Source organism: Pezoporus flaviventris, unplaced genomic scaffold (genome assembly GCF_033815535.1).
Source record: "Pezoporus flaviventris isolate CSIRO_AGI_PZ_B2104156 unplaced genomic scaffold, CSIRO_AGI_Pfla_v1 ptg000045l, whole genome shotgun sequence".
Taxonomy (NCBI): domain Eukaryota; kingdom Metazoa; phylum Chordata; class Aves; order Psittaciformes; family Psittacidae; genus Pezoporus; species Pezoporus flaviventris.
The window spans coordinates 49,235-68,704 of record NW_026892593.1 but is presented as its reverse complement, the minus strand read 5'-3'; the positions used below and the strand labels follow the sequence as shown (position 1 = coordinate 68,704).

The 19,470-nt window shown below is 36.8% G+C and overlaps 1 protein-coding gene across 7 annotated transcripts in view; it reads left to right on the top strand.

Annotated features, from left to right (window-relative positions):
* The window catches only part of LOC133276396 (CCR4-NOT transcription complex subunit 2), a 91,736-nt gene that overhangs the window by 50,831 nt on the left and 21,435 nt on the right, over positions 1-19,470 (top strand). For 3 of the 7 annotated variants that reach the window (XM_061467102.1, XM_061467106.1, XM_061467105.1), the window contains 5 exons: positions 2,605-2,727; positions 3,994-4,041; positions 14,862-14,928; positions 18,256-18,403; positions 19,034-19,216. In XM_061467102.1, coding sequence (XP_061323086.1) covers positions 2,617-2,727; positions 3,994-4,041; positions 14,862-14,928; positions 18,256-18,403; positions 19,034-19,216 — 557 coding nt within the window. In that variant the 5' untranslated portion in view covers positions 2,605-2,616. Of the gene's footprint in view, positions 1-2,604; positions 2,728-3,993; positions 4,042-5,968; positions 6,003-14,861; positions 14,929-18,255; positions 18,404-19,033; positions 19,217-19,470 lie in introns of those variants that run through there. The other 4 variants (XM_061467104.1, XM_061467107.1, XM_061467108.1 and 1 more) reach the window with 3 other exon arrangements.

Genomic DNA, 19,470 nt, shown 5'->3' with positions numbered 1-19,470 from the left:
CTATCTAATTATTAAAAGTTTTCTTCATTCTTTAATAACCATGTTCTCGTCAGACTCCCTATTAATATCAGTGCACTTCATCACTCTTCAGGGCATAATCTTGATTAGGTTTTGGGCTGCTGTCTTTATAAAATTATCAATATAGAAAATAATCTTTTAGACAATGGAGAGTGAAGAGCATTTAAAATATCGTCCACCTTTTCTGTATGTAGACTTCATATTTAGACAGACTGGCTTTCTTTCAGCAGCTTTAAACATACACTTTGAGACAGAAAGCTCTGACCATACCCCACTGACTTGGAAATCTTTATGGTATATATGTAGCTATCCATGTGCAAACCTTTGTGAAAATAAGATCTAAAGTTATAGGGTCAAAGACATAGTTGTTTTTCCTGTTACATAGTTCCTGTACCATAACTCAGGTATACACCGTTTGGTGTATGTTTCCGTGACTTGCTTTCTATCACAGTTAAATTTTGTTATCCTGATGATGTATCAGAAGAGAAGGTTATAGGGCAAATAAAAATCTCTTATCCCAGGTATTGTTAAGGGAGCACTAAAAAGTTCTTCAGGACTTGTGAGAAGCTGCCTTTTACCTTCTCAAAATCAGTAGGGGGTTGGGACACTCAGTTTCTCCTCATTGCTTGAGATAGCTCTACCAAAGCATTTCACTATCCTTTTTACAGCAGTTAAAGGCAACTGCTCACCTCTCTGCACTTTACTCAGGCAGAGCAAAGGACAAGATATAATCCCCTTAGCCTGTTAGATGCTCCATCCCATCTGGCAGGTGATAATTGCATTGTAAGGGGATTAGCACAGTGGGATAGGTTTATAGTGTAATGAAAGCTTCACTACAAGTGTGAAAGTCAGCTGAATGCATTGGAGTACTTTGGGACCTTACATTTCCACATTTTTGTAAATACCATAAAATACAAGGTTCATGTGGAGAAGGTGTGCAGTACCTTTACATGCCTTTATACATGTGTAACAGATTAGAACTTTGTTTTGAGGCATCAGTAGTCTGAGTATCTGAAACTCTTGTAGGACTAGGCTTTCGTTTAGCTGAATGGTTTAGGGCAATTCTATGAATGTAGCTGTATTAAATGCATCCCAAATGTTGACTTCTCTTATATTTGATAGTCCTATGACTTTGAAATCGGGGTTGTTACTAGTATAGGACCATGCATATTATTAAATGCTGCTTAGAAATCTTTGCCAGTAAAAGTGAAATTTGAATAAACCACACTGTGAGGAATATCGGAGTAATTTTGTGTCAGTAGAGATAAGAGGATTTCAAGCTGAAAGTAACTCTCTTTGCAGACAACCAGAATAAATGTTTTGAAATTTCAGTTTCAAGCATGAGGTATTGTAAAATGACTCTTTAAATTTAATCAATTAAAAAAAAATGTACTTTTTTTGTTTTTTCCCCTTAAACTCGGCTAATGCTGTCAGTAGTGAAGATAGTAAATCTTAGGGCTCAGAGCATTTCGTAAGCTAACTGTAATTTAGCTTCCTTACCTTTCAAGATGCTAAAGATCCCTTTAAAGGTATGTTATGTAGGGTGGTAGCTCAGGGTTTGATACCATCCTGTTGGGTGCTCTCTCTCCAGCTTCCCCATATGGTACAGGAAGCTGGGTAAGTTGCTCAGTGCTGAGTAGTATGTGCCATGTTGCTGGTTTGAACATTAAACCTCTTGGGTTAAAACAGGACTTGGTTAGCCCACACAGTGCTGTGGTAGTGTTTCATAGCCAGGTAGCTTAGAAACTTAGCAGAGGTGTGTTTTTACATAAATAAGAGTCAGGTGTATAAATATGCACTGCATGTGGTAGATGCTTGAGCAGTTTTGTATGGCCTTGCTGTGGGATTAAGTGTTCTAATGAATTAAGGTTCTGTGACCAGCTGCATGGTTGCTTTTTCTTTTGTTTCCAGGTCCTGACTTAAACGCTCTGTGTGTGCATGCCTGTGGAAGTAAGGGGACAGTAAAATCTATTGGGTTTTTATGGGCTGTTTGCAGTAACTTTGCCAGTCTGTGATGAGGTCTTTGAGTGTGGTTAAACTCAACCTCCTCTTAATTATGACTCTGAGTGCTCAGGGTCAAACGGAAAGCTGTTTTCCAAAGTTGTGGTGATGAGACATGGGAGTGATTTCACAGATTTTTATTTTTTTTCTTCCCTTTTTAATTTCGGTTATTTCTTTTTAAGGTAGCTGAGCTCCAAAGAACATTCCTTAATTTTCTTCTTTTGGTTTGGAAGTGTTTACCTGAGGAGAGGAAAAATTGATACATTTGCTCATGACATTTGGAATTTTAAATAAACCTAAGTGAAAGGTCATAGAACTCAAAACCCAACTAATAAAATAACACCCCTCCAAGAAAATAAAGTGTGCACCCTCTCCCACCTCAGCCCTTTTGAAATACAGGTTTCTGTCACATGAATATCTCTCTTGAAAGAACCACTTCATTGGCAATGTACATAAAATATTTTTAAAGAGGAATTTTCAAATGTTTAGAAACAGGACTTTTTAACAATCCTTAAATTTAAAATATATTCTAAGTATGTAGCAGACCAAATGAAATATGATATATAATCATTTTTTTTTATTTAGGTGACAAACAGCATGTTTGGTGCTTCAAGGAAGAAGTTTGTAGAGGGGGTTGATGGTGACTACCATGATGAGAATATGTACTACAGCCAATCATCGATGTTCCCACATCGGTCAGAAAAAGATGTAAGTTGAATACGTTTATTATTTCCTCTTTCAATAGGAAGATACTTTCAAGTACATGACATAAATGTGAGGAAGGGCTTTATTTGGCTTGAAGCTCTGCATGAGTGGCAAGTGCTTTAATTTTAGTGAGTTTATACATGTAAACTTTAGCTGCCAGGGTTTATTTGTTTACACATTGTGTCTACAGTATTTTTGTTGTTTTGTGTTTTACATCTTCAACCATTTTTAATTTCTGAAAATGCCTTGTGCAGCTTGTTTGACAGCTCAAGTGTAACAATTCAGGTATTTCTCCCATTTGTAATGACAATGGGTTTGTAAAGTTACAAACCAGATCATTCTTAAGTTTTTTTTTCCCCTTGGTAATGCACTGTTGTACATTAGAACTGCAGTGGTATTACTGAAGCTCTGCTTATTATTAAAATAAATAAATTAGCCAGTAAAATAGTTTACTTTTATATGGAGTGGCATGTAGAAATATATGGAAGACTGAAAGCATGACTTGAAGTTCGTATCACCTGAATGTCAGTAATACCACCTCATGACAGGTTTGTGTTTAATATGTGTAAGCAGCATATAGACTAAATTTTCTTTTTAATGATAGAAAAATTCAAAAATGCCTTCAGACTTTCAAAAAGGTGTCATTGCTTCAAGTCTGCCCCCATGACTCTCCAGCAGTATAGTTGTTTAATAGCAGATGAGAATATATAGTTGTGATAGACCTTGACCTATGTAAACATAAACATTTCCTATATACTCATAGTTACCTAAATTTTAAGCCAGATTTTCAAAGAGACGAAACAGTTTCAGACTAGAAGGCTTTTTAAAACAAAACAAAAAAATATGCTTAAATGCAGATTTCCAATTCAATTTCGTAAGGTATTTTGATGGGAAATTTCAGGTAATCCAGCAAAGGGCTTAAGTGTAAAGAAAAATAAGTCGGCTGCTCTTTCCTGTTTATTTCCATTACAGATGTGTATGTACCACAGATGCACACAGACACAATAGAATATTTATGATGTTGAACATACTTTCCTTTCTGTGAGCACTGAGACATGCAGCTAGCTCTCAAAGCCAGTAGATACTATTTCTCCAAAGTGTTTCTTATCTGAAAGTGGGGATTTAGTATTTTTGATGCACTGTGGATGAAATTGTGGTGTAGTGAAAAAGGTAAAGTGAGATGAATGCTGTGCAGTGCAGTGTATGCAATGAAAGCTGATGCTTGTTGACACAGTGAATGAGTGTTTTAGTTGCCTACTCTTTCTGTAGGCAATGTTGCAGAAGTGGATCATAGAATGGGACTTCGAGAGAAGGAAGGTGGGTGTTCCAGACACCAGGAATGACAAATAAGAAATCATGAAAGCTTGTGGGAGAAGTGGCCAAAACAGGGCATAGAAGCTCCTGTAGTTGGCAGAAGAGTGATGTCGTTCCAACAGGAAATGGAAGAGTGACTTTTTGCAGAAGTTTTTTAAAGTTTTATTTCCAAATCCTTTTAAGGGCTTTTTAAAATTTTTTATTATTTTATTTTTTCCCCTTGTGGCTTCACTGTTGATGACTACAACTTTGAGTTAATGCTTAAGAAATATTAAATCATGATATGCTATTGTAATATTTTTTTAAAAAGCTGATCAAAATAAATATATGGCGGTGATATTGACATTGTCTGCACACCTTTGATCACTCATGTATAGCTAAATGTATATTCTGTATTACATGTTCCATTTGATATCTCATTTGGCTCATAGTTGATAAGTTGCAAAGGTGGTTGTATTCATATAGTTTCCAACCAATTCTGTGGCTTTGAAACCTTTTCTAATAGAAAATAACCATGTTTTCTAATAGTCTTTCAACTGCAGTTCTGCTAAAATATTGTTCTGTATTTGAGATCAGAATAAATGTACTGTGTTGTTATTTGGATAATAGTATTGACAAACATAATTGCTCAGAATTTTAGCTGAGAATTTATTAGCTGAGCAAGCTAATAAAGACTAATGTTCAAAATTTGGATCCAGTTTTATGAACACCTGGGGGTTGAAAAACATTCAGCATACTTGAAACACTTTGAGTCTTTGCCTTCACATTTGTATTGAAATGGAGTAGGTAAATGTGGAGATAAAGGTGGAAGAAACTTTTGGGGAAAGGAGTAGATCACTTTTGTATTCAGAAAACCCAACTGGTAATGAGAAGGTTAAAAGTTGGCATAGACAATCTCTTTGTAAGCTTGCTGGAAAATGGCAAGCTTTGTGCTTTTAATATGGTAGCATTATCTAATCAAAGTGCAGCTTTAATGCAATTAAAATTATTGTTCTCCTTCATTATCAGTTTCTTGTATGTCTTTATTAATTCCGGCTAAAAATAATGCATTTTGCAGGTTTTAGCTACAAACTTGAAGAAAATAGTTAGAGGTTAATTTTTTTCTCTAGTGTGTCATATATACATGCATTCAAGCTGAAATACAGTGGTTCTGAGGGAAGGCCTTTGTGAATGTCTCCTTGAAAGCTGCTCTTCAGAAAGGGCTAAAGCTTGTTTAGTGTATATCCTCATAATGAACAGGACTAAGTCTTTTTATATTTTTCTCTTTGTTGAAGTTTTACTGATTCTGACCTTAAAAGTTGCTATTTTCCAAGGAATTGTTGCTATGAATGTGTATGTATACTCCAAGCAGAGGAACATACAGAATGGTGAAATCTTGCTTAAACTTAGAGTAAGGACTGTTAATGCAACCATATTCTGTATAAACTTCAGAGCCTATTTTTCACTTTATAGAATTTCTCTCCTTGTCTTCAGATGTGATAACAGTGGTGACTTGCACGCAGTTTTTGCCTGGGTTGGGATCTTTTCAGCTTTCAACCTTGTTTTAATACCAAAGGTGGAGGTTTTACTATTTTTCAAATTGTATTAGGAAATAGTTCTTCCCTCACAAAATGAAAAAAGAATTAAGAACCTATCTAAAATAAAGACGTGGGGGAAAAAAAAATCAGGCCTTTTAATAAACAACTTTCATAGCACTTACTGGTGTGGTATTCTTGTGACTTGTTGCTTTGGCTAACTTGGATTTTAAAAGAATTTCCTTTACACAAATGTGAAGTCAACTAAGGCTGCTCAGGTCCTGTCTTAATTTTAAAGACTTTTTACAAGTGGAAAAAAGTTGCAGCAAATAGTTTAGGACGTGTTATTTTTACTTCAGAGCCTCAGTGTAGCTAAAAACTAAAAGCTTTCTTTAACTTCTCTTTTTTTTCACTAGGGAATGCAGTTCTAGACAGTCAGGACTGATAATGGTAAATGAAATGGAAAAGTTGCATGTTACTCATGTGCACAAGTGCTTCCAAATACGGATGCTGTTTGGGTCTGTTGTTTTAGGCACAAAATTATGGTTCCTTAGATGAGAGTAGATCTTGCTCAAGCCGTCTAATGCTTCCTTTTTACTAAATGAGTGGCTTTGCCTTGAGTCATCACAAGCCTTGCTGTGCTAAGTAGGGAAGTGGAACAGACTATATCCATGAATGCTGTCTATGAATTCTGCTGCACTTAGGATCTGTGTGTGATAACCAGGTCAATAATCCTTTGGCAAAGAAATGAGATATTTTATAGAACTTGCAGAGAATAGAACAGTGTAAGAAAATAGTTTAAGATTTGGCTTGAAACAAGTGTAGTCCTATAACTTAAATTGACAACAAGATGCACAGTATGCCAACAAAATAATTACAGAGCTTATTTGTGGCAATTTTGTGCTGTTTGTGCACTCAGCAAAATCATTTTGAGGGCAAGACTACACGTATTTTTATTTGGATAGAGTGACAATGGTAGAAATCAGTATATCAAAGCTTTCATATACTTTTGAATCTCTTGTCTTCAGATGAGGGCGGGGAAAAATTACAGTAAGCTTTGAGAAAAGATGGGACCTATTCAGTCTGAAATTATTTGATTTCTCATGTATAAGAATACAAGTGCTCTACAAGGTTTGACGAGTCAAGCCCAATCCATTGAAGATGCCTACACGAGAGCAGAGCACTGGGGCATCTTCTGTTGTTCTGAACTGCAGTTCTAAGTCTGACAATAGAAAGACATGCTTCTTAGTGAAAATCTGCTCAAATTATGCAGAAAGTTAGGAGACCTTTTTCAGTGAATGCTGTTTCCATTTCTTGGTCCAGTGCTTTGTTGTTCACTTTCTCAATTGCTCAGCGGATAAAAAAGTGCTTGCTGTAACATAATAATGAATCTTTGATTTTCACTTCTAATGGGTTGGTTTGCTGAGCATATTCTCTTCTCTGAACCATCTTACTGTTGTAACTTATCTGGACTTTCTCAGTTGAGACCTGATGCTGTTTTGCAGCTTAGTTCTTTCAAAATGGGTTTCTTATGAAGTCAAATGTATTTTAACAACTGGGACAAGTAAGATGTAGCCTGCAGATTAGATTTGGCTCATTGCAACTATTAATCTAGCTGCCTGGTGCTGTATTTCCTGGTGTAGGAGGTCCTCAAATTTGGATATTGAACACAGTGAAATGGCCTGTTGGTTCTGGGAGCCTGCTTTCCAGAGGCTTCTTCCATCCTGATGTAGTAGAAGCATGTCTGTGATGGATCAGTCAGGTGTTTGTCTGTCATGAGGCAGTCACATGAAGGCATCAGTGGGTTTGGCTTGTAATGGACATGATGATGGCAATGCAACGAAGGGGTCAGAACCTGTTATTAAAACGTTTTACTGTGAACTTCCATTAAAGTAATTTATAGACCTTTAGCAAATTCTTACTGTATTTTGAAATATGTGGCATTACAAAGAGGTGTTACTTTTACAAGAGATAAAACCCTGTAACAAGACTTGGCTTAGCACGGAGATAGAAATCCAGAACCGTGCTAAGTTTGGGACTAAACTAAATGTGGAAGGGTTTAGTCGGTATTGAGACAGCATTGGCTTTAGGGTTGCCTAATACTACATTGTTGCAGCTGGCTTGTTTACTTTCTAATGCTATTTTTTAGGATTCTAAGGAAAACTATGGTATATTGTTTCCTAAGGCATCTTGCTTGGCTTTTACCTGAGTCATTGCATGAGAGTTCGTTAGCTTAGTCATAATTTAACTTCAGATACTGCATGTGTAAGTATTTTAAGAATTCCCATGGAACCCTCTTGTATCAGGAGCAGTTGCAGCATTCACACTATTGCTGGCTGGCTGAATTGAGCTACTTTACATTAACGTAACTTGTCATAGTCTGAATAGTTTCGATCTTGATCTGTTTGTGGAGGAAAAAAAAAGTAAGGCTTGTTTTGGGAAGAAAATGGATCAGTGTGGAGAGTGGATTGAGAGCAGCCCTGAGGAAAAGGATGTGGGGGTGTTGGTTGATGACAGGCTCAACATGACCCAGCAGTGTGTGCTCACAGCCCAGAAACTTAGCCGTACACCGGGCTGCATCAAAAGGAGCTTGACCAGCAGGTCGAGGGAGGTGATCCTGCCCCTCTACTCTGCTCTTGTGACACACCACCTGGAATACTGCATCTGGGACCCCAACACAGGAGAGATGTGGAGTTGTTTGAGCAAGTACGGAGCAGGCCACAGAGATGATTGGAGGATAGAGCACCTCTCCTGTGAAGACAGGCCAAGAGAGTTGGGGTTCTTCAGCCTGGAGAAGGGTCTAGGGAGACCTTAGAGCAGCCCCCCAGTACCTAAAGGGGCCTATAAGAAATCTGGAGAGGGACTTTTTACAAAGGCTTGTAGTGACAGGACAATGGGGAATAGCTTTAAGCTGGCAGCTGGGAGATTAAGATATTAGAAATTCTTCACTAGGAGGGTGGTGAGACTCTGGAACAGGTTGCTGAGAGAAGTTGTGGATTCCTCGTTCCTGGAAATATTGAAGGCCAGGTTAGATGGGGCTTTGATCAACCTGGTCTAGTGAAAGGTGTCGGGGGGTTGGAATTGGATGATCTATAAGGTCCCTTCCACAAACCAGTCTATGATTCTAATGTCTTTAATTATAAATGGCAAATGAATACTTTAGTATGCGTTACTTTGCATGTAAACATACTTGTAGATTTGACTGAGTGGTGGGTTGCTTTGCTCTGCTTGCTTTGAGAAACACATGGCTTAAGCTTTTTTCTTTGAAGTGTGGGTTGCAAAGCAAGAGTTGCTTTTTACCTTTCCAGAGTGTGATTAAACATTCTTTGCATCTTTCAGTGAGTACGTAGTATGGGGTTTTTGTTTTGGTTTTTTTTTTTTAAGAAAACAAAACCAAACTTTAAATTAATGAAATTTGCAATGCCATTAATGAAAACAGCTGGAAGCACTTGCAAGGGATGAGATTTGAAACAAACTGAGGGAGTCTTTGTGTTTTCATGCAATTTACACTTTCAGAGCTTGTTGCCATTCTACCTATAGCTTGCATTTTCATAATAAAGTGTGAAGAAAGAGCAAAAAGTTTAGAATCTGAAATGCAGCCCAGATGTGTTTATCAAATAAAATAATACATGATAAACTAAATTTACCTAGAGGGGAAAAATGGGGTTTTGTATTCTGTCACACAGTTTGCAGAAAGTATGTATCTTAGTTATTTCACATCACTTTCGGAAATTAATTTTGCAATTGATGACTGTAGTATATAATTTTCACTATGATTGAGTTTGTATTTAGATTAATTTTTTTTAATAGAAAAACTAAATGACTGTGGCAGATGTTGTTTCTGTACTTCATCTAAAAGCTGTATTTTACTGCATCTCCATTTAAATCACCGACATATAATAGTTTCTGTGTGACAGCTTTAGCATTTGAAGTGGTTCTTTGGACCAGATTAATTCCATACATAAAATCATCTGCCTTTTCTAGAAGGGGGAGGTTATGGTTTCTTATACAATAACTCAATTCACTGAACATGCTTTATTGTAACATTAGTGGTTTATGTGCTCAAGAGTGTGGGTGGCTTTGGTTGCTTCGTTTCGGGGTGTTTTCTTGGGGGTTTTTAGTTGTTTTTCATATGCAACTGGTTATTTCATTGAAATATTTCCTTTATTGTCCTAGTTTTTGATTGCTTATGGCATTTTTTTGTGACAGCTTTCAGTGATTTTTCAGTACTCTTTTTGGCTTATTAATACACTGTACCATCAAACTGAATGTATCTGCACAGAGAGAATTTGGTTTTAGAGTTTTACTTTAATAGCTGCGTTAACCTTACGTTAATAGTGTCATTCAGTAGCAACATCTTCCCTTTTAAGATCTTGAGATACTGCTGACAACAACAGTGCATTTCTATCTCCTTGTGCTTCTGGTGCAACTGGTACAGACCACCACAAGTGCAGCTGGTGGCAGACCATCACAACCATAATGGTGAACTCTGAAAGTCTGAATAAGATTTCATTTATTTTTCTGTATTGTTTGGACTTATATTTCACAAATGATTTATATCAAAACCAGTTTTCCTCTGCAATAATAAGGCTTTCAAATGTCTCCACTCATCTCTGATTTTGAGATTTGAAATATTTTCTTCTAACATGGGAATTTTGTGAGCACTGTATTAAAAGGTAGTTTTTCACCCAGAGGAGGACTAATAATACTCCTGAAAACCTGCCAAAGTAAAGAAAAATCTGTGCAGTTTCTCTGTCTGTTATTTGCTAGCTTGATTTATTATTTTTTACCTCAGTGTAACACTTTTTTCTTTTCAGGCTAAGGGTCAGCTGTTTTATTATTAAATAATGCAGCACAGATGGCAGATACCAGAAATAAAGCAGTGCAAATACAAAATGATGCTGTTTGCACCTGTGAGAAACCCATCATTTATTGGGCCAAATATTACTCAGAGGCTTACTTGCTTATTCTAACACAGTTTGCTTTTAGGAGTTGACTTTGTAGCGCTGGACTGATGTATTTTCACTTTGGCTTGCCTTGCGTTTAAGGAAGTAGCTTTAAGCTATAACTGCGTAATGTAATAGCCTTGGCAGAAGTGTTGCTTTACTGAGATTTCTTGGTGCTACCATGCCGAGGTGTGCTAGCACACCAGTTACAGTGACAGGCAGCTCTCCTTGCCATAGGTTGGGACTTTGCTTGGGAGAGGCTACTGGGTCTCTTCCCCCTACCTCCCTCTACTTGCAGGAAGGCTACAGCCTGTGTTTGACAGTCTCCCCAGAGGGGTGTAAACTGCGTCAGGTTTACACAGTTTAAACAGTTGCTGGTGCTGTTTCCTTGAGGTTCTTGGCACTCTTACATGAACTTAATTGCAGTAAACCCATCAAGAGGTAATGAAAGTAGTTAAAGTAAAATCTCATTTGTCACTAGGCATAGGAAGTTGCCTGATAGCACATTGCAACTGAATTTTGGTGTGGACCAGTCCAGAAAAATTTGGCCGTCTGCTTCGATCATCGGTTTGAGTTTAGATGCAGAATCTTCCATGATCAGAACTGTTTGAGATTTGTGAGTAAAATGATGTTCACATCCTAGTTGACTGTCATCCACTTAGTTCTTCAGTCTGCTAGCACTGATCATTGGTTCTTCCATACACTAGCAGAATAAAGTGCACCCTTCATGCTACACAAGGTCTTGACTCGATTGAGGATTATTAGTTACTGGTTTTAAAAAGTTGATATTGTACACATACTGCTAGAATATGCTGTTTGCTGGTGTGATTTCAGTCTTCTGGTAAATTTTGTTTTTCAAAGGTTGCTACAGGTGTAATTCTTGGCATTTTTTTCCTAAAATAATGATCTTGCCAGCAGCAAGAGGCTTTAGTCACCTTAAGGTTAGACTGGTTTGGTTTTTATTCAGGTTATCATGACCTTCGGCTGTTGTAGACTAAAAGAAATTCAAGAGCGATTTCCAGCCACTCTTGCAGGTACAGCTCCTGGAGAGCTGTTAGGTTTTGTGTTGTGTGGCTAGTAGTCCAGTCAGATAAAATAATGATTGCAGAATGCCCAAAGGAATGTTTTTAATACTACCGATACCGTGTGTCTTGAATCTTCATTACCTCTGGTAGACCAAGTTTGAGTAGGCTATAATAGTTGCCCAGGCTTTGTGAATGCAAATAAAGGTCATGTTAGGCTAGGTTGAGGTTTTAGCTAATTTAGTTTTGTTGTTAACCTTAGTTATATGGAAATAATAATAGAAATAAAAAGACAAAATTCAAACTGCCCCTTACTTGTCTGTGACACAAAAAACACTGGGGAGTGTTTTTTGGCGTATTACAAAGTAAACTAGGAAGAGAACAAGTGAGATACCCATACAGCATATTCCTTCTGCATGGAATTTCAGAAGTGATGCATTTAATCGGCCTGGAACAGATCCACAGAAATTTTTATTTACTTCTTCTTGTGAGTTGTTATCTTTTGTGGTCCAAGTATGTTTTGACTTTAACACTATTTGTTAGACTTACTGAATGTAATACTGGGCCTTTATTACGGTTTTCAGTAATGGTCTCTCTACAAGTCACTTTGCAATTAACTTCTAATGTGAAAGCAAATGGCACAGTATATGTGACCTACTTTGCAATATTTCAAAAGAAAATCCAATTTGTAGTAAGCAGTGTTCATTAACTATTATTTGCCTTTCCTTTTAACTGTAGCTTAAAGTACTTAGTAGTAGAAAATCACTTAGTAGTGTAGAAGAGGTGGGATTCTTTTTCCTCTCTTTCAAGTAATCTAGTACCTCTTAGGTCTGGGATATTTTTATTTTTTTAATCCAAGTTAACATAAATAAAAGATTTTTATGCTGATGTTTGTATCATCTTCTGCTGATTCTATCACATGCCATCACAGCAATTTTTGAATGCCCTGAGCAGCTGTTCTTATGGGATCTTCTTTTTGGCTTAACAGTTTTGCTTACTTGTCCCACCAAAGCTATTAGTGCTTTTTGACTGTTGGTTCTATCTCAGTGTCTGGTTGGTTTGGTTTTGTTTTGTTTTTTTTTTCTGAAGGTGCCTCAGAACTTTTTCTCTTTTTGTTTTTTTTTTTCCATACAATTACAGTTTGCCAAACCTTGCAGCATGCTCTGGGGTTTTCCAACTTGTTGAATGTTTTTTACTGTATCAGCTTGTTTTATCAATGTTTAACAAACATCAGCTTGTTAGTTTGGGTGGGGAATGTGCTTTTGAAGCCTGTCTCCCAAGTGTCCGTTCTTCAGCATGCTTGGTTCATGTTGTAGAGCAGTCTGGGTGTGAGTGAATTCAATTCCTTCTGGATCAAAACAGGTTGGAAGAGGTGCTCCAGGAGTGCACCAGATATGTTCTCTTCACTAACAGGCATCAGGTTCTCTTCACTAACTCCATGGCATCAGGTGTCTTAGTCACAGCTTAGTTAGAAATAAATACAGTATGTATGTTAGGCCCTCAGGGCCAACTTGTTTGTTTTACAAATGCATTCCTCTCTGCCTGCCTTACTTGCTAATGCAGATGTGGCTTGTGAATTTGGCTATGTAAGTGCTGAGCTGAAGCCACTGGTAGTTATTTGAAGTGTTCTTTTTGTTCACAGCTAGTTCTTCACTAAGGAAGGAGAACTTTGGTCCAGTTTGGCATATATGTTAGGTTTGGTGTTTTTTTTTATTTATTTTGGTTTGTTTTTTCTGTTTGGGTTTGTTTTTTTTTTTTTGGGGGGGGGGGGGTGTTTGTTTTTTTTTTTTCTACAGGAAGCAGAAAAAAAGTCTTAGTATTTCAGACCTGTTGTATATGCAACTGTGGATGCTAATTGCTGTAGTTCCTCTCAAATATATGTACTTTGTTCAAAATATGTATAAGCATGTAGTATTTTGGGGTGATATTACTCACACTTTTTCTGATGGTCTACAATAATTGTCTGCTATCATTTCTCTTCTCTGGCGTTCTGTATGTATCCAGAAAATCATAAATACTTTGTGGTTTACAGACAAGAATGTTACTTTTGGTATTTGGTGTCTATCCTGCACATCGTCTTTCTCATTTCTACCATCTAGACTTGGCCCCATTATAGGCAACTAGCTTAGAATCATGGAATGGTTTGGGTTGGAAGGGCTGATGCAGTTTATAAGGTTTGAATTTTGCATCTGTCAAGTCAACAAAGCAGTTTGAAGTTTATTATAGGAAAAGTTATTTTGATTTGAATTCTTTACTCTCAAGTTGAAAAAGCTTGAAATCCCATTAGGTGTAAGAATCCAGGCATTCCTTTCCTTGAAACTATCGTAAAATTCAGTCCAAGTCCAGACTACTGCGCTAAACAAGCAGACATTTGCCTATGGGTCACCAAGTATGAGTAGCATACAAGATTGTGAGCTGGAAGGATTAGGTCAACTAATAAATAACCTGTTCTTGCTCCGAGTGACAATCAGCTATACCTTATGTTGATGAATGTCTAATCTGGTCTTTAAAAACATCCAGGGAGGGATGTTTCAGTGCTTAACTTTTCTTAGGATTGCAAAGGACTTTTTCCCCAAATATTCGCCCTAAATTTCCTGTTTTCTCAAATTTATGAATGCCTTCTGTGGCAGCATGGAGAATGGAATCATAGAATCATTAGTTTATTCTTTTCCTCCTACAACAATGACTGGAAATCTGGCACTATGTCCCTACCGCAGTTGCCTTCTTTTTGGAGTATGCAAACATGTCCTGTCTGAAAGTCAACAAAGAAGGATTAATGGAAACATTTGATGAACTGTGATGTCTCCAAAGTGGGCATAATAGAGCAGGAGCAATTATTTCTGACATTAGTACATCTTACTTACTCATATGGTGTATACAAACCAGCTCTTAGGGCAGTACATTATAATTCTAACATTGGAATCTTATTTGAAGTTCGTATCTGTTTCTATATACCTGTTACCTAGCACTCATTTCCCACCTTTTGCTACTGTAACTGATAACAGCAAGTGCAAAGTTTGATATTACTACATTGAGCAGGGATTGCACTGCTTGTCTGATGCATGTTTTGCATGGGAAAATAACCCTACATCTGATTTAAATAACTGATTATTCCTTCTGTAAAGATGGATCTCTTCGCTACAAGGGAGTTAAAACTGAAAGCATTTATCTTCTTCCTCTGTGCTATTTATCGCCAGTAGAAGAAAGTCTGGTTTTATACATGTCAATAAAAACTTATGACTTTACATGTCATATACTGTTAATTTTACAGTTGTAAACTGTCAGAGCAAAAAAGCACAATATCTTTGTGTCTTTAATAATCTTTTATTCTTGCATTTTAGATGCTGGCATCACCATCAACATCAGGTCAGCTGTCTCAGTTTGGGGCAAGTTTATACGGGCAACAAAGTAAGAATTCTTTTTATTTGATGATTTGTTTTATGCTAAACAAGTTACAGTTTCATGCTCTTCGGATAGAGAACGTGCATACGGCTTTTTTTTTTTTTCTGGTGATTGTAAAAACAGTAGTATGTCTCCTTAGTTGTGTTTCGGGTTTTTTTTTTCTTTTTAAGAGACATTTTTGCTTTGCTTAATATGTATTTTTGCAGTGTTTAGTATGCAGAGTGTCATATTGACGCTGTATAGCTGTTAAATACCCAAATATAATCCTATAAAGAATGTCTGTGATGTAACTGTGACTCTGAAGTAAAAACTGAGTTAAGTGAGCTGGGCCAAAATGAACCTAGTCAGAAAAATATGTAAGGAATAGAAGGAAATTATAGCTTAAATTATAACTGATATTTCATGCTCAACAGGAGCAAATTAAATCTTCTGTACATGCTTGGCAGCTCGCATTTGGCAAAGAACTATGCCAGTAAGATTATTGCATGCTGGCACCACTGGTTTTATCTTTCCCACACCTTGAAGATTATTTTCTGTATCTGACACTCTTGTGTATACTGTTGAAATAGAAGACCTATAAAGTAACAGGCACAGTGTGTATTGCTAGCCAGCTAACTTTAGGGCCAGCCTTGAGAGCTGAACCTCCTTGTAACCGAGAGATGTATGCAGAAAGTGGCTCAGAATATCTGAGTTAGGTACAGTTACACAAGTAAAAGGGATTTGTGAACATCTCTCTTTTATCACTATACACTTTTGAATGTTTGCAACTTTCTTGCCAAGTGCATCTGACTTGGATTCTAAGAAAAAAGTTCAGCCTGCTTTAGAGAGTATAGACTTCATCTGGATAAGCTAAAAGCATTGTCTGCTAGATGTGTGGCCTTCACAAATTCTTGGCTTTCTTCAAATTTAAAAATACAGTGGTTTTGTTCTTGTTTTTGTTTTTTACTGTCTCAGTGGCTGTCAGTGAGTGACCAGGTAATATACACTGACATTTGGTTATGCTGCTGAGATTTCTATGAACAATTTCTGGCCAGTCTGAGAGTCATTATTTGGCTCTTTGCTTTTGGGGTCCTCAATCTAGCACTATTGAACCTTTCAGCCTCAACTGAATAAAGATACCAAAGTAGTTTGTTCATTCTCTTTATCATAGATACTTGTTGTTTATTTTTAAGGTTAACCTTTTTCAGCTTTATTGTTCATTCGGTTATGGTGCCTAGAGATACAATCTCTCTAACGTGGAGACATGCATGGCTAGAAACTAGAAAGTAAATACTGTCAGGGTTCAGTTTCTACCAAATACTGAGAAAAAAGGGCAAGAAACTTCCGTGTTGAAGTCAATGCTTATGATTAAAATACTTCAAGGAACAACAAAGCTAATAATGCCTGTGTGCTTTTAGATTGGTAGCTGTCAGTCATTAAGCAAGATGTCCTGTTATATTGTTAATGTAGCCTAAACTTAACTATTAGGCAGGAAATTGGCCACTTCATTGACCAGCCTCCAATACAGCCCATGCAGATCTCTTTTTTCAAGTAAAAAAGTGGAAAAAGGAAGCACAAGGAAAAAAAGATACTTTTTTTTTTTTTTTCCTTCTTATGGCAAATATTTCAGCTGCCCCTACTTGCCAGCACAGGAATATGGTTCTGCTTCACTGTAACAGCCCTACACATTAAAGAATCTAGTTTAAAGATTGCCAACAGCAAGAAGTAACCATTAGCATAAAACTGGCTTTGCTGAAGCAAATGCTTGCACAAAATTAACCTATTGAAATCATGTTTTTCAGTCTGCTGTATCTAGTTTGGAGGTGTATACATTTTTTTATTTACTACTTTATTTTTAAAATTTCATGTAATTGTTAATCAGTGTGAAATATTTTTAATATATATTTATATTCATCAAAATGATTCTGTTGCAGCAAATTGCCAAAATATTTACAGTGAACACCTTGATATAATTGACATTTAATGAAGTCTTAGGAGGCTTGTTATTGCAAGTCAAATTTACCTCCATTAATTCAGATTAAGAAGTAGTGTGTGTGTTACTGCACACTTCTTGGGTTGCAATTTGTAGGGAAGGACATGGACAGGCAGCAGCTCTTAAAATGTGAGAGCTGAATGATGGGATGTTTCTGTAGACCTTGTCCATGATGATAACTTGAGCATATGCTGTCTGTTCGTTGCACTCTTAGTATTTAATCACATTATACGCTGGCATATTCACCTGTTCTGCAAGGGTGATGTATCATGGGAGAGTGCTCATTCATTGAAATTTGTCTTTTATTTGGTCTGCAAGATAAAAGATTTAAGTTCTGTGAGTCTACCTCAGCAGCCTTATGCTGAAGCAATAGAGACCGTTGCTGATAGCCATCACTTTTAGATGCCAAGTTTGTTTCTACTGATGTGTTGCACTATGAGTTTTTCTTGTCTTTGAGCATCATTCCAAAACTTAGAATCATAGAATTGTTTAGGTTTGAAAACAAATGTGGAAAAGGTATGTGAGAATGACAAGGAACAGGTTTTGGACAGTCTAAGACAGGGTAGCAACTGGTTGTCTTTTGCCCTTCTGAGTTAATTTCTTTTTTTGTCTCACTGAAGTGCTTACTTTATACTGTCACACCCAACTCTTTGTGTAGAAAACACTTCTGATCATAATGTTAAAAATCTGATTATTTGTAAACACCAATAGAGGGCAGTTAAAATTTTGCTTGCTTTCTTTTCTTAAATGATTGAACTTGATTGTGAGCACTGAACCTGTGTTACCAAATAGAAGCAACTTAAACTTTACAGCCTAAAATGTTGCTTTTGTTGTCCTAAAAACAATGTTATTATTAACTAAACAGTCATAACTTTTTTTATTGGAGGTTTGCTTAATTTTTAACAAGACCAGATCAGTGTTCAAGACAGATCTGTGTTTGAAATACTGGCCAAATATATACCAGTTTATGCAGAAGTAATCAACATGTTTCTTGAGTGCAGTTACTAATTTTCTCAAAATGCTGCCTTTTTTGAGATAATTACAGATTTTCATGTCCTTATCAAAAAGCTCAAAACTGAACCATTCTCTACAGTGTACATCTCAAAGGAAACAAAATTTTGCTAGCTGCTCACAGAAATTCCTTAAAGAGCCTTTCTAATATTTAACAGAAATGGGGCTAAATTTGAGATAATTGAGCTTCTACTGTGCAAAGAGGGACTTAGATTTCACAGTGCACTTTCCTTCAGTCTTTACACTTTTTTGTAGGTTGTCAGCATAAATTGTTTCCATCTACACCTGATGGAGAAGACTTTGTTCCTGATTGCTCTATATCTCCACCCCTCTGAATTTTTTTTCAATAGGTGCACTAGGCCTTCCAATGAGGGGAATGAGCAACAATACCCCTCAGTTAAATCGCAGCTTATCACAAGGCACTCAGTTACCGAGCCACGTAACGCCAACAACAGGGGTACCAACAATGTCACTTCATACGCCTCCATCTCCGAGCAGGTATTTATTGTTAGCCGATATTTCTGGCATTGTGTCTTTCTGCAGAGCTCTTGTTAAATGTTCTGCATATTTTGCCTCAACTACTTTACAATCTGTTTAATTAAAAAAGAAGAAAAGTAGTTTCTGTTGACCATTGTGTGTGTTAGGGAAATAATACTGTTAAACAGTAAGGACTTCCTGTAAGACAGTATTTGATTTTTTTTTTTTATGTAAAAGACAAATTGCTGGCAAATTCTGCTTCAGAATATAAGAGGCTGTTTTTTTTTATTGTTCTTGTAAATGTACAGTTAAAGTTTTTGTATCAATATCATACACTGTATAAGAATATTAAGAAGGTAGTAGGTCTGAAGTGCTTGCTAAAAAAGGAGCTGTAACACCAGTTCAAATGCATAATACTTAAATATATATCTAAACTTGACCAAGGACTTGGTTAGCATGTAATGGGTCATCTGGTATTTCTGAAGAAATCCAAAACTACATTAATTATAGAGAATAATCCAAACATGCCGTATTGACACTAAGCACAAATTAAGTTACAACAGCTCAGAGTCCATCCTAGGTTAGTAATCTAAATGAGTAACCAAATACTATTGTAGAGATTCATCTCTGTGGATGGTTTTTCTCTTTCAGGGGGATATTGCCTATGAATCCTAGGAATATGATGAACCACTCCCAGGTTGGTCAGGGCATTGGAATTCCCAGCAGGACAAACAGCATGAGCAGTTCAGGGTTAGGCAGCCCCAACAGAAGTTCTCCAAGCATAATATGTATGCCAAAGCAGCAACCCTCTCGACAACCTTTTACTGTGAACAGGTAAGACTATTTAGTTGGACTGTCCCTGTACAGTCACGGACATGTTTAAATGCTGCTCTGGAAATCTAATGGAATTAGAACAAAGCTCAAAAGCTGCTTCATCTGTTCTCGTCTCCTGGCAATAAACTTTGAAGATGCTTTTGATATTCATACAAGCTTATTGAGGCCTTTAAGCTAAATCCTGTTTCTGGCTACTGAATTTCTACTGTTGCTTCTTTAAAATATGTAGTGTTTCTCTTGTGTTCCCAAGTTTG